At 49.5% G+C, this 15,373-nt stretch overlaps 1 protein-coding gene across 1 annotated transcript; it reads left to right on the forward strand.

The window, feature by feature from the left end:
- The first annotated feature begins 2,404 nt into the window (after positions 1-2,404).
- LOC126531903 (uncharacterized) lies at positions 2,405-13,346 on the forward strand. Its single transcript, XM_072287681.1, has 4 exons — positions 2,405-4,184; positions 4,945-4,950; positions 6,456-7,070; positions 13,066-13,346. The coding sequence occupies exons 1-4, from the start codon at positions 3,740-3,742 to the stop codon at positions 13,344-13,346; spliced, it is 1,347 nt and encodes a 448-aa protein (XP_072143782.1). The 5' UTR covers positions 2,405-3,739.
- The last annotated feature ends 2,027 nt before the right edge of the window (positions 13,347-15,373 follow it).

Consider the following 15,373-nt stretch of genomic DNA (forward strand, 5'->3'; position numbering starts at 1 on the left):
TGGTTAGAGACGGTTACTTCTCGTGCACTTCCGGTCGACTTGTCATCTGTGATTTCAGTTATTGCGATGTCCAATGGCACGTGTTGTGCATTTATGCACCTAATACGGTGCAAGAGAGGGCAACTTTCATTTTGAACCTAAACCATCACTTCTCTGTGCAAAAAAACGATAGCCTGTGCTGGGGATTTCAATTGCGTATTGAACGCCGAGGATAGGTCTACGCGACGCGTAGTTTATGACAAAAGCAGCGACATCCTCCTGCAGATAATGCACGAATTCGAATTAGAAGATATCGCTGACTGTTTTAGGGCTGACCGAGACGTGATGTACACTCACTTTCAGGGCACAAGTCACGCACCATTAGACCGTATCTATCTTTCATATGATTGAGTAGAAAAATGCCAGTGCTATACAGTTACCGCCATATCGTATTCTGACCACTGCCTAGTAAAATGCAGGGTGGGCAGCAAGAAAGAACGAAACAAATTCGTCTGGGAACTCTGGAATATGAATGCAGAACTGCTACGGGACGAAACCTTCAACGAAAAGTTAGTGGCTGCTCTGAATTCTTTTGGAACAGACAGTTCTATGAGGCTTGGTGAGGAATGGGAGTTGCTGACACAAACCATTAAAATGAAGGCAATTGAAAGAAGTGGCGTACTCTGATATGAAGCAGAGGCCAGAGAAAAGGATTTAAAATCATTATTGAAAAAATTTGCGAAGCTTGAATGCATGCAACCTGGCGCCTATCAAGAAGATATGCGCGCCGTTAAGAAGAAGCTCGAGGTGTTCGACGAAGATCGCTTCCGAGGTGCGCTAGTGCGCGCCAGAGCAGAAAGGCTATCATGCGGGGAAACGCCAACGAAAAGAGCGATGGGACTAGAAAAAAAGCACTCGAGACGTAAGCATATTGAGGCTATCGAATATGAAGGGGTGGTATTAACGGATAATAATAATATAGGGCGTGCTTTCTTTGAGCATTACATAAAACCTTTTGCATACAGGCCTGTCAACATGCACGATTTCAAGAATTTATTTTTGCAACGAATGCCACAGCTGTCGAGCGAAGTTAAAGAAACAGAACGATCACTGACAGAACATGAAGTGATGAAGGCCATCGAAGACCTGAATCCTGGCAAGTCGCCAGGACCTGACGGTCTTTGTGCCGCTTGGTACAAATCGTTTAAAGGCCACCTAGCTCCTATCTTAACCGCCGTTTTCAATGAAGCATACGAACTGAAAATACTTCCACCATCCTTTGGCCAGTCCCATACAGTATTAATACCGAAAACAGAAGAAACCGAAAAGCTCAAGCAACTTTCCTCCTACAGACCCATAGCGCTTACTAACTGCGACTACAAAATACTGATGAAGGTGTTGGCACGACGGATCCAGTCAGTTATTCAGGAAGTAGTCGGCCCACACTAGACGTGTGGTATTCGTGGAAGAACCATTTTCACTGACATCCATAAGATGAAGTGTGTGCTGGAGTGTTGTGACGCCATGTGCGATGCAGTAGCGATCCTCTAGCTAGACTTGGAGAAAGCATTTGATTGTGGTTCTAACGAGATATTGCTTACCATTCTTGAACACGTTAATTTTGGCCACATAATCATTGAGGGGGTGACCATGGCGTACCGAAGCTGCTATACCAGACTTATAATTAATGAGACGTTGGGGGCCCCCATTAACGTGAAGCGCTCCGTTCGCCAGGGTTGTCCACTCAGTACACTCCTGTATTGTGTCTACATATAAACGCTATGTCAGGCCATCATCGAAAATGAATATATTAAGGGCTTTTGTCTTCAATCAGCAGAGGTGAAGCTATTGGCATATGCTGACGATGTGGCTGTGTGCTGTAAAAATAAGCAAAGTGTATTGAATACCGTTAGTATCGTTAGAAAGTTTGGTACCGTCACGAACAGCTTCGTTAACTGGAAGAAATGCTTGGGGTTCTGGCATGGAAGATGGGTGTCCACACCAGACCACTTTTCGAACGTAACCTGGGTCACGACGCCAGTTAAGTACCTTGGCGCACCCCTTGATGCCTACAAGGACAGTGGCGAGTACTGGAAGGAGCGGACAAAAGAACTAAAAGGAAAAGCCGACCGATGGAACGCCTGTCACTTGTCAATATTCGCGAGAGCTACAGCGTGCAACATGTTTCTCGTGATAAAAATCTGGTACGTAATGCAGGTCCTACAGTGCTCTCGTATTAATGTGCAGAAACTGCACCGCGTGTTCGCTGTATTCGTGTAGGCATCAAGCTGGGAGCGATGCAGCCGAGATAATCTCTTCCGACGTGTGAAGGATGGCGGTCTGGGGTTGGCGCACCTTTTCTTGCGTCAACTAGTAAACAGGTTCTTTTTTCGAGACACAAATGACCCATTTCTGCGCACCGTGATTCAAATGAGGCTGTCAAGAGCACTTCCCGATTTTGTGGTAGGTACTGAAATAATGCCAGGATCTGTCCGTGGTTTCTTTCAGGAAATAGTTGATAGTGTTGCTTTTTTGCGTGTTCGTTTTTCAAGTGAATATTTGTGGAGTGCAAAACGGAAAAAATTATGCCATGATTTGTGTGATAGAGTTTTGCTTGTACTCATGTACAGAGCCGTGTACAGTGGAGGCCCAGGCCTAGACGTATTGAAAAGGGTGAAGATGATGCCAGTTCAACCAGCCACGAAATCTTTCTTCTTCAAATTACCTACCGGTACTTTACGTGTTAAAATCTTCCTGGAACAACGTGGCTTGTACATGCCATGGGGAACCCACTGCCTTATTTGTAAAAAACCAGGAAACCATAGATAATGTCTTCATCCACTGTTGGCACAGACAGACAGACAGACAACGAACTATATTTAAAATAATCCTGAGGAGCTACTGTCAGGACCTCCTAACGGGAGGCCATTGTAGCGTTTTTTTTTTTTTTTTTTTCCTGGGACGTGCTGCAAAGGACTTTAAAAAAGGAGTTACTGATATATCTACACGGAATCAGGTTTCTTGCAGTAAATGATGACGAAGGATTCCCGTACGACCTTATCATGCTTACGGGCGTCCACTGTTTATGGCGCTCAAGAATGGCGGGCTACCATTGTGACCCGAATGCCCGACCAGCGTGTGTATAGTTCCGAGAATGTATGCAGCGATATGTAGAAGTGCAGAAATTGCAACTGCCTGTTCCTGAGTGGCTTTACAGGGTTGAACCCCTGACAGCACTCAAGGAATTTTAATAAGACAATGTCATGCCACAGTAGCGGACGGCATCGAATGTATATATTACTGTTTCTTGTTCGGTTTTTCTATTCATTATTTTTTTTCTTTCGCTTTTGTGTATATCATTTAAGGAATGTGTGTTGTGGTGACATGTCGAGGACTGGCAATAAAGAAAAAAGAAATAATGGCCAGTATCCCCGCCTGTCAAGCGGGAGACCTGGGCTCGATTCCCCGACGGGGAGTGTTTTTTTTTTTTTTTTTTTACTACTTCTCTATTTTAGGCACACGTAGCTGCGCCCACGACACTTATCCTCAGTATCGGTCTGTGTCTTTCGCGCGATTGGGAGTAAGGCTGTTGCGAAACACTTTTATGCTTTCATTCCCATCGTGTATAGAGTGCATTAGCGAACGCCTCTCGTGCCTCCTCGTTAGTATAGTTAGTATAGTTAGTTAATATAGTTAGTTAGTATAATTAGTATAGTATAGTATGTAGAAGAAGACGGCGTTCCGAACGATCGCTTTTCTCATGTTCTCCGCTTCAAAGGATTTATCGGCCCCAGGCCGAGGTGCTGCTCAGGCTTCAGCCAGCAGCAATGACTACCGCGTTGTGCTACCCCGTCTTCCTACCGGTAAGCTGGTTGTGGACTCCGTTTTCCTGCATGCTGACTCAAGTGGTCGACCGTACAGAGCCCAAGACTTCAGAGACGCCCTTCGGAACGTTATTGACCTGAAGGAAATAAGTTCCATCGGTCAATTTCAGATGTCCCACGTGTGGATGGTGACGTGCAAATCAGGGATGACAAAATCAAAGCTATTCGCATGCGGGGAATTATCCGTGAAAGGTAGACGCTGCGTCGTCATTGATCCTGAGCCCACGGAAGTTAAAATGAAGCTTTTGTGGCTTCCTGAGCGTTTGGAAGACTACTACATTCGAGATGCGCTCCAGGCTTACGGGAAAGTCAAGTCTGTACGCCTCGTGCACCGCCTATAGAGGCGCCACTGAAAGCCACCTAGCGGACGCTTCCAACAGTACACGCGGGAGCAGTAGCAGACGACAACCCTTTGCAGCAAGGATGGCTGAAGTTCGCGGCTGCGATTTCTCCTTTGTTCGGGTGCCAGGCTGCTTCTTCTGCGGTGACAGCTGTAGGAAAGATGCTGACCTCTGTGCGAGCGGGTATGAACACGATGTTACCGGTGTTTGGGACAACATGGTCCACATACGTGCAAGGTGTGTTCCGCAGACAAACGCCATGAACCCCATTTACATGACGTGGAGCTCATGTTCCCTAGCCGATAAATTTTGTTGAGTGATGCGATCTCTCGATGTTTTTTTTTTACTCTACCCTTGCCGCAATGCTGCTTCTGTACCTGAATAATAAGCACCCATCGTTAGTGCAGACTTATATCAAACAAATCCGCACGGTGCAATCTCTGCATATGCCGTTGTGATTTTTCTGCCGATGAATACATGTGACATCGCCGAATAAGTGTAGTCGAAGTCGCCTCAAGAAGAGTAATTGCCAACGCGTAAATTAGCCAACGAAGTCACCAAACACACGGGTTAATAAAAGCGCGTGTTAGTGCTGCACCGCCGAAGCGATTCTGCTGCATACGCCGATGAACTACCGTTCCCGTTGCAGTTTGTGCAATTTTAAATTCCCCAAGGGAGCTGCTTGGAAACGTACAAAGCTAAAGACTGACTAACTTTTCACTACTTTTTTATATTACTAGAGAGAGGTGCCACATGATATATTTAAAGGCAGAGCAGCGCCAGTCAAATAGATGAGCGCTGGCGGCAAGGCCCGGTTTAGTCGTCTGCAGCGTAAGTATAAGAAAGAATGCAGTTGAGTACAAAACTGACATGCAAGAAGGGACTACGTTGTGAAACAAACAAATCACTCGGCCTGTTAAGTTTCCTCAGGCAGCATCGAGGTGTGATGACTTCCCAAACGGAACGCGAACATTTCAGCGAGAAATGGAACAAAAATACCATATGCAGCAGCTATTAGCGATTCTCGCCCTGAACTACCTATTTTCTAAACACATCTCCAATAACGCAAACAATATCTAAGATGCCCTCGGGCGAAAAGAATAAAGCTGTTAAAGAAGCACTTCCTTGGTATCATTCCGATAAACCTTGGTATCATTCCGATAAGACACAACGTGATTTATACCCTTTACAAACAAGGCAGGCTGAAAACGTCACAGCAGACTACACGCAATACACCCTACACTATATTCATACAAATGTCCCCTTTGTAATGATTACGCCTCCCTATATCACACCACATGGGCGTGCCCCAACGTGAAGGCGGCCCCGCAAATACCCAACCCCACACCCGAACAGTGGGAGGCCGTGCTGACTAGTTCGGACCCTCGTAACCAGCAGCAACTGGTGCGGCGGCCCCGGGAGACGGCAAGAGCCGCAGGAGCCCTGGACTAAGGGCGCCTCCCGCACAAGCAGAAAGACACCTGCTTGTCCTTTCTTTTTAATAAATGTTTCTCCTCCTCCTCCTCGCAGGCTCAAAAGAATCGACAAGAGTTATGCATGGAGCAACTAGCAACAGTTAAACATGTGCGAAGCCACACATAAAATAGATGTAAAAACATGAAGTGCACGACAGCTGGTGCGAGGATTTACCGCGCCACATGAAACTGACAATTTCAATTCTTGCAAAATTCAGTAGCTTTAACATACAAAGCAATGCGCTCGTGCAGTCGTGCTGCCTAGCTAGCGCAACGCGATAAAGAAGCGGAAAACAATATAAGCGGCAAACAGCATTCCGAACTTTAGTGAAATGCCTTTAAACCTCATGCTGCACTGCAGACCAACTTCGTTGCTCACGCGTCTAACTATGATCGAGTGGAAAAAAACACCGACGAGACAAAGGAAAGGATGAGAACAAGAAATTTCCCTTCGAAGCGAAGATCCATTTTTGCTACCGTTGCTCCCGCTGATGAGGCTTTGCCGGGAATGATTAGAACCGTATCGCCGGCACGTTTTCACCGATATTTGAGCCCCCTACCCCGCAACAATTCTTCTTCGACAATCCCTGAAGCTTTGACCACCCCACACGTGCGAATGGTGTTGCCTATCTTGCTCTGAAAACGTGAATAAGACAGAGAAGCACGATCAACGACACAACAAACTACGGCGCGCGCCAGGCTCCTCTCCCGCGTGTTCTGCGCAAGGCCGCCACCAGTGGCGCGTCCATCGGCGTGCACGGCGCGTATATCAGCAGAAAGCTGGAGAGTATCGGAGATGGAACAGATGCGTACGCTAAATCGTGACGTAGTGTTGACTCTCGCCGATGGAGTGAGCGTGGGAGACGTTCCACATCTACTACCTGTTTGTGGAGTGCAGAGCCTCGTATTAATTCCAGGTCGGCCCCCATTTTGTCTGCGCTGTAACAAGGTGGCGCACATTCGTCGAAACTGCAGAACCCCACGTTGCGAAGCCTGCCGGCGCTTTGGCCACACAGCTGAAGAATGTGTCGTAACATACGCCGATAAGTTACGACACAGAACAAGGCCTCCGGATGAAAGCTTGCAAGAACACATAATGGATATTACGGAGGTTCTCGACGCGACGGGAGACGCGCCCTCTTCTGCGGAGACCAGCTGTGCCAGTAAGGCCCCTCTACCTGTTAAAGACAGTCACAATGGCATCGCAGAACTGCCCGTGGAAAAAGAAAGTAGCGAAGAGAAAGATGACCAACCGAAGCAACAACCCAAAGGAGCACCCGCCACCACGGACCCAATTGCTGCCCAGCAAGCGAATGAGGGAGCCGGAGATGTCTCATCTGATGCATCCAAACATCCCGACACGTGCGCTGAGCCGGCAGAGGACAGACGAAGTAACGCGGATACTTCAGTTCCGAAGCGCCGTGCGACTAACAGATCGGAATCAAGCACAGACAGCGAGACGACCAGTACCACAAGAAAAGCACGTCGCCGCAAAACATCGAAACACTCAGGAAAGTGCCGATGATCACTGTCCAGGAGGCCTGGTGGGGGTTCGGAGGGAGCCTCACCGTTGACCTCTAGGCCCGATCACATAGATCATTAGGTCCAAATAGTTGGTACTCACCATGGCCCTGTCCCAGCAACTTCTATTCGCAACCTTGAACGTACGAGGCCTTAGCTCTTTGCAGAAACAGGCGCAGCTTCGCCGGCTTTTGCCTAGGAAGCGCCTCGACTTCGTCGCCGTGCAAGAGACGAAGATTGAGAGTGATGACGAGACAGAAAGGGCTTTGCGACCTTTTCTGTCTGAGTATAATGTTTGCGTTTCACACGCTCTTGGTTTATCCGTGGGCTGTTTCCTATTTCTGAAAAAGAGCCTACTTTATTCAGCATTTAGTTATCATGTCGACACTGAAGGTCGGTATATATGTTGTGATTTTGTGTTGCAGGTTGTGCCATGGCGCATAGTCAACGTCTATGCATTTAATGACGCTGCAAAACGAACTCTTTTATTTGATACTGTGTCTAGACTATTGGACTGTGATCGCTGCATTGTTTTAATGGGAGATTTCAATTGTGTATGTGATCCGAACGATCGAAGCTGCCTTAACACTCAGCGGGACAGGAGTGGTGAAGTTTTGTCTAACATAATAGAAAATGCAGGGCTCGTTGATATAGGACTGTCGGGACAGGGAGCTTGCTCTTTTGCAAGAATTCAAGGTCATTCATACGCCCGCCTTGATCGGATTTATGTTTCTTCATCACTCCTCTCGAGGACTATCCTGTATTACTATCCCAGTTTCATTCTCTGATCATTGTATGGTTATCGCAAACATTGGTGAAAGTGAAGACGAAGTGTCTGCGAGCCAGAACGCTTTTTCTGTAGCTCAGCTGTTTTTTCCTTATTTCTGCGTACATCTTTGGAGAGCCGGCATGGTTCGTGGCGCGGATGCAAGTTGACGTCCCCTTGCCTCTGCCGGGAATGGCGACTTCAGCGGCGGCTGCGTCTAGGAAGCGGACCGGCCTCCAGAGCGACACCGACGGCGATGACACCAGCGTCTACTCGCTCAGCAGTGAGGACTTCTCCGATGACGCCTTCGAGCTTGTGCGGAGCCGCAAGGTGAAACGAAGACACACCGCCAGGGCATCCATGCCTTCGAGCACGCCAATGGTGGGACCAACTCGGAATACCACAGTCAGTACGATTCTATTTGTACCGGAGCTGGCTACCGACAACCTGAGGCGACTCAACAGACAGTCCGTATCGGTGCAACTTGAAGCGATGGCGCCAAACCAGATAGCAGACGTTAGAGTCAACACACGAAAAAATGTGTTGGCTATCGACGTCACACATGAGACTGCGCTGAGAAATTTGACTACAGTTACAGAACTAGGTGGCGTTAAGCTCCGCTCGTACATCCCCCAGAACAGTGGTTCAACTACTGGTGTCATCTACGACGTGGACGTTTCCATCTCCAGCGCCGACTTGCCGATCCTAGTGAAGCCTGACGTTGATGGCGTCGCCATAACACATGTGTGTCGCCTCGGCACATCCCGCTGTGCGAAAATTATATTCAAGGGCGAGACTCTCCCTTCGCACGTCAAGGTGGGCAAATTTAGACACCCTGTGCGACCATTCATCCCAAGGCCACTGCAATGCCGCAATTGTATGAGGCTTGGACACGTGAGTGCCGTGTGCGAGAACACAAGAGTTTGCTCACGCTGCAGCGAGCCACACGCTGCAAACTCTTGTGAAACCACGGTTCTCAAATGCACCAATTGCCTTGGGTCCCATGATGCTTCATCGAAGGACTGCCCCAAAATGAAGAAGGAAAAGGCGATCTTGAAACAGATAGCGAGAGACCATTCATCTCGTCGGGAAGCTGTTGCGGCCGTTAGAAAGCGACGCTCCCGACGCCGCCGGACTTCAAAGAACGCTGCTACCTCTATAAAGAGTACGCCCCATCCGACATCACCTCCTCCTCTGCCCCCTAGGCGTGAGGCAACTCAATCTAAATTGGACAAGGTCATGGCGGAAAACAATACAACTTGGTCCTCACTACTAAAGCAACAGCCAAAGCCAGAGCAACAGTGGAAGTCACAACCGAAACGACAGCTGATGCCACAGCCGATGCCACAGTCGGTGGTACGACCGATGCCACAGCCGGAGGAGATGCCACAGCCGGAGGCGATACCGCAGCCGATGCCACAACCGGAGGCGGTGCCGCAGCTGATGCCACAACCGGAGCCTAGTCAAGTCATACAGCTGCGCACGGCTGTAGAGCGAACAGCGCGAGTTCCTGACAAATTGCCCGAAGAAGACCGGCAAGTCGTTATGATGCTCCAGTCTCTGATGAATACCCTTCGAATACTCCTAAATAACCTGCACACTCCGTCAGCGCGAAGTTCAATGCAAGTGCTGGATGCTCTCAATTCAGTACTTGCAACACTTCAGTAAGCTTCATGGGTCACCCGCATCATTATATTCGCACTGAAGTCAGAACGACTTGGGTTTAGCTTAAAAATGTACTGCCACGCACTGCAGCGTACTGCTGACGCCCACCGGATCCTTTGTCGTCACTGGTAACTTCAACGTGCATCACCAGCTATGAACCACCAAAATTGACGGCAGCCTAACGTGTCGACGGAGCACTTGCTTTGACTTGACTAATTTCCAAGCACTTTGCTGCGTGCACAGACAGTGTTCCCTCTATATCCCGCTTTCGTCTTTTTGTTCCCCCTTTCCCTTCCCTCAGTGTAGGGTAGCAAACCGGACGCTCGTCTGGTTGACCTCCCTGCCTTTCCTCTCGTTGCTATCTCTCTCTCTCTCTCTTTGGTGAAAAATCTAACTAATTTCCGACTACAGTGGGCACTCTGGAAGCTTAACTCTGAGCTCCTAAAGGATCAGGAATTTATTAATCGCGTGCGCATGGCTCTAACCAATTCTCTTTCTAGTGACTTGCCATTATTTGCTGCTTGGGAACTCTTTAAACAAGAGGTTCGTACAGTGGCTATAGAAATTGGATCAGTGAAATCATTCTATAGAAAGAATGAAGAAAAAACACTTCTTAAGAGCCTATGTAGCCTTTATGAGATTGAATGCGAAATGCCAGGCACTTACATTGTCGACATAGAAAACATTAAATGTGAGTTACAAAAGTATGACGCACTACGTTACAGAGGCGCGCGAATTTGATCTCGAAACGGGCGTGCTCTGAAATCTGAGCAACCAACACGTGAAGCTTTACTTGACGAGCGACGTCACGGTATTTCCAAAGTAATTCCGGAAATATGCTCCGAAGGTAGTCTTCTAACAAATACTAATGACATAATTTCTCAGTTCGAAACTTTCTACACTATGCTGTTTAGTGCCCCGCCGGACGATCCCGATGCAAAAGTTTTAGAGAGTTTTGTATCTCTTGTAAAACCGTTACAGGATGATGACTGTGCAGTCATCAGTGGTAGCCTTACGATCCAAGAAATTGAGCTAGCTATTGATCAGCTGCCTTTGTCGAAAACACCCGGCCCCGATGGACTATCAAGTGAATTTGACAAAGCTTTCAAATCAATTATCAGCCCCATAGTATTGAATATTTTTATTACGAATATAGAGTTTGACGCCCTTCCGCAGTCTTTTTGCAAAACCCACACAGTTTTAATTCCCAAAAGTTCATATAAAGAGAAACTGCGTTCTGTTGAAGGCTACCGACCAATCACATTGTCAAACGTGGAGTATAAAATTTTTGCGAGAGTTTTATCTAATAGATTGCAATTTTCGATGTCAATTAAAATAAGGAAGTTCGTCAGCGTCCGTAAAAGGGTTTAAGGCGCACCACGTGGACCACTTCAGATCGTGCGCGGCGCCGCCGTGAATGCGAAATGCCGTCTGGCACGACCTCATAGTCCAGAGCGCCAATGCGTCGGATGACCTTGTAGGGTCCGAAATAGCGTCGGAGTAGTTTCTCACTGAGTCCTCGTCGGCGTATCGGGGTCCATACCCAAACACGGTCGCCGGGCTGGTACTCGACGAAGCGTCGTCGGAGGTTGTAGTGTCGGCTGTGGGTATGCTGCTGGGTCTTGATCCGTAGGCTGGCGAGCTGTCGGGCTTCTTCGGCGCGCTGAAGATAGGTAGCGACGTCAAGATTTTCCTCGTCAGTGACGTGCGGCAGCATGGCGTCGAGCGTCGTCGTCGGATTCCGGCCGTAAACCAGCTTAACCGGCGTAATCTGTGTTGTTTCTTGCACCACCATGTTGTAAGCGATGAACTGCGCAAGGTCTTGCCATCGTCGCAGCCTCAAGTGGCCTCGATCGCCGACATCGTGAAAGAAGAGGTGCACCGATCGCTTGGAGTTCCTGAGGTACAACCACAATTACCCAGCACCTCCACCAGATGTGACGTGGTGGTGACGTTGAAGAACACAGTAGCAATACTGTGAGGCACAAACTAACTTTTATTGGGCGAACCTGTGCCCACAATAACAGGCTTCACTTATAGCACAACGATAGCGGCGAACACGGTCGGCGATCGTCGAAAATCTGATCAGCGGGTCCAGCGCGTCGGCTTTTATACAACAATCATCGAATGTTCCAGACTAATCGTTAGGACCCACACGCCTTCCACAAAGTTCTACACCATTCGCGTCACGCGATGAAATCAGATAACACAAGGTTCAGCGACAACAGACAGCGGATAGAAGCATCGATAACTTTCCAGAAACTTCGGATACATGCAGGCGCGTCCCGCGCTGTGCGATAAGATTTGTTAGCGGCGAAATGTGGTCGCCCGATAAATATAATTACATGTGTCAATATGAATATTTGACAGCACACTAGCAAACATTGTTGCGTGGACGCTATCAGAACTGCTGAAAAATAATTTCGTTATACAGACTCGACGCCAACGGCGACTGTGATGTGCCGTCGCGACGATTCAATATTTTTTTTTTGTCTTCTAAATTCTTGGACATTTCAATATTATTTCTCAAGTTGCGTCGCACTGTACGTTTATCGGTATTCTCAGCGTGCGATTTCCCTCTGCTTCTTTTTCGTAATCCAGTGCATTAATTCATAACACAAACATGACCATATGCCGTGCCTTTTTTAATGTGCGTCGTACCGCTTCCTTTCCGTTCCAGTGAACTTGCCAGTATCTAGCCTCAACAAGTTCATAGACAAAACCGTCATGACATTGGCCGGGCAGCGGGCGCGTGTGAGTGTCTCAATGCGCGTTTTCTGCTACTCACCGAACATCGCGCAGTCCCGGCGCCGTAGCAGAAATGTTCCTCGCGTCTGCATGCTTGCTGCATACCCGAGTTGTAGCCGGTGCCTGTCTGCCGCTTCTAAGTTTCACGCAGCTCTTTGCCGTGGGGCTACGTGTGAACAAGGCTGACACCGAGCTCCGTTCCATACGTCCGGCACTGCGGCACCAAGCAGTAGCCTACAATGCTGCACGCCTCCAAAGGCAGCACTACGTATTATAGTACTTTCAAATGTCAAGCAGACACCCAAGGCGGTAAAGCCTCACCACTTAATCGGAACCGTGGCGCAGGTGGGACTATAAACTTTCGTTTTCATCCCCGCTTCAGCGATTCCGAAGCAGCCGACGCGGCCGCTATGTCCACGTGATCCCTCATGGCACGTCACGCCGACGGTAGCGCCAGATTTTCCAGTGGTGGAGCTCGCCCCCAATAGTGGCCAGCCACGGCCGGACTCGACTCTCTCCTCCGCGCTCCCTTAGGGAGCGCGGAGGAGAGAGTCGAGTGCGGCCGTGGGCCAGTATCCCCGTCTGTCACGCGGGAGACCAGGGTTCGATTCGCCGACGGAGAGTGATTCTTTTTTCTTACTGCATCTTCGAAGCAAGCGCGCTTCTCTTCTATGCGGCCTCGGCAGCGGCAGGCCAGTCAAGTGTAGTCACCCTCGAAGGTATTTATGCTACGATACAGCAGATGCTTTACCAGATGGGCGAATTAAACAATAAAGTCAAGGAGAACACACTAAGCCATGAAGACCTTGAAAGAAGAATACGCAAGGTTGAGTTTGGCTCGCGCAAGCGGGTCGACGACGAGAGCAGCAACCCACGCATCAAGGCGTACAGGCGCATAAACAACACGGGTGACGTCAGGGACGCCGACAACTGCGACGGCGGTGCCATGAACGTCAGCAATGGCTAACACCACACGCAGCGCGCCCGAACACCTCGAGATCTGGCAGTGGAATTGTCGCTCTTTCAACAAGAAGGCAAGTTCACTCCAACTTTTCATCCAAAATCACCTATACCCCCCCCCCCCCCCGACGTCATCTGCCTTCAGGAGGTCGGGAACCAGCCGATCAGGCTGCGGGGTTACTACGTAATTAAACACGCGGGATCACCGAAGGTCGCGGTTTTAGTTCACAAAACGGTGACGGCCGTGGGACAACATTATCAACGTCATGACATTAATCATGTGCTAGTGGAAGTCCTCCCGCAGAAGAGGGGTAGACGTAGCACTTTCATCCTGAATTTGTACAGTCCACCGAGGGCTCAGAAAGACGACTTCCGCAACATCATTTACGAGAACGTGAGAGCCGCTGGCGGCAACCAGCTGGTAGTGGTGGGAGACATGAACGCTAGACACACGACTTGGGGCTACCAACAAAACACGCAAAAGGGGAGGTCGCTCCTCGATGCGGTTGACCAAATGGGCCTCGAATTGATAACCAACCTCCTCCAACCAACCCGAGTAGGCAATAGTGTAAATCGAGACACGTTTCCGGACCTGTCATTTGTCAAAAACGTAAGGGAATACTCATGGGCGCACCTGGGCGAAACATTGGGCAGCGATCACTACATCCTCTGCATCTCGGTATCCACGCCGAAACTCAAGAGAACAATTGGCGAAATTAGGCTTACGGACTGGGAGGCATTCAGGCAGTACCCCCCGCCCGAAAACGGTATAACGGACATAGCGGAATGGATGCAGCACCTCCGGGACGCCCACATCCAAACCACTAAAACCATCCAGCGCACGGTCGAGACGCCCGAAGTCGACCGCCGGCTCTTACACCTGTGGGAAGCCCGTGAGGGCCTCCTCAAACGGTGGAAGCGACAGCGGTTAAACCGGAAGCTACGTCTACGAATCGAGAAAATAACAAACGAAGCCAGAAATTACGCAAACGAGCTGACGCAGCAAAATTGGGTACAGTTTTGCACCTCGCTCAAGGGTACCCTGAGTACAGCGCAGACGTGGGCCATCCTACGTTGCCTGATCGAGCCCGACAAGGCGAAATCGACAACCAGTCGGACGCTTCTGGAAATCGCTCACAAGTTCCCCGGAAACGACCAGGATCTGATCGACACCCTAAAAACCAGATACCCTGCCTCCTAAAATATGAAGGAGGACCAAGACCAGAACTGGACGCTCCCATCACGGAGGAAGAGGTCTATGCCGCGGCACGAGCCTCACATCGCAACACTGCTCCCAGAGTTGACAAAATCACCAATGCCATGATCAGAAACCTGAGCCCGATACACATCCAGGACTTGACCGACTACCTAAACGAGGAACTCTGGAGCAAGGGCCACGTACCGAACGAGTGGAAACACGCGGAAATCGTGACCATTCCCAAACCCGACAAGAAGCCCGCGATCGACGCCCTGCGTCCCATCTCGCTGACTTCGTGCCTCGGCAAGCTGTACGAGAGGGTCATCGAAACCCGCCTCCAACATTACATAGAGGACGGTGACCTCTTCCCGCACACCATGCTTGGCTTCAGGCCGGGACTTTCTGCGCAAGATGCGTTCCTAATCCTAAGGGAAGAAGTTCTTAAGGGCATCCCTAAGGGAGGAGAACACCTCCTGCTCGCACTCGACCTAAAAGGGGCCTTCGATAACATCTCTCACGAGGCCATTCTCAAGGGACTGAACGACATCAGCTGCGGGGAGCGCATCTTTAATTACGTTAAATCGTTCTTGACGGGCCGGACGGCAACCATCGGAATAGGCCAGACTCGATCGGATACGATCGACGTGCCGAACAAAGGAACACCGCAAGGGGCGATAATCTCCCCGATTCTATTCAACGTCGCGATGCTAGCGCTGACCAAAGAGCTGCGGAAGATCTTCGACCTAAGTTACGCCCTGTACGCAGACGACATCAGGCTCTGGGCCACCAAGGGCTCCCTAGCGCGAAAAGAGGCGACCCTTCAAGAGGCCGCGACG

This window comes from Dermacentor andersoni, chromosome 4 (assembly GCF_023375885.2).
Source record: "Dermacentor andersoni chromosome 4, qqDerAnde1_hic_scaffold, whole genome shotgun sequence".
In the NCBI taxonomy this organism is placed as follows: domain Eukaryota; kingdom Metazoa; phylum Arthropoda; class Arachnida; order Ixodida; family Ixodidae; genus Dermacentor; species Dermacentor andersoni.

Bases quoted from the DNA above. Each gene is read 5' to 3' on its own strand.
- LOC126531903 (XM_072287681.1), top strand. From the start codon at position 3,740: ATGTTCTCCGCTTCAAAGGATTTATCGGCCCCAGGCCGAGGTGCTGCT. The intron at 7,071-13,065 runs GTAACGCGGATA...CGGCCTCGGCAG, and splicing joins GCCGGCAGAGGACAGACGAA to CGGCAGGCCAGTCAAGTGTA.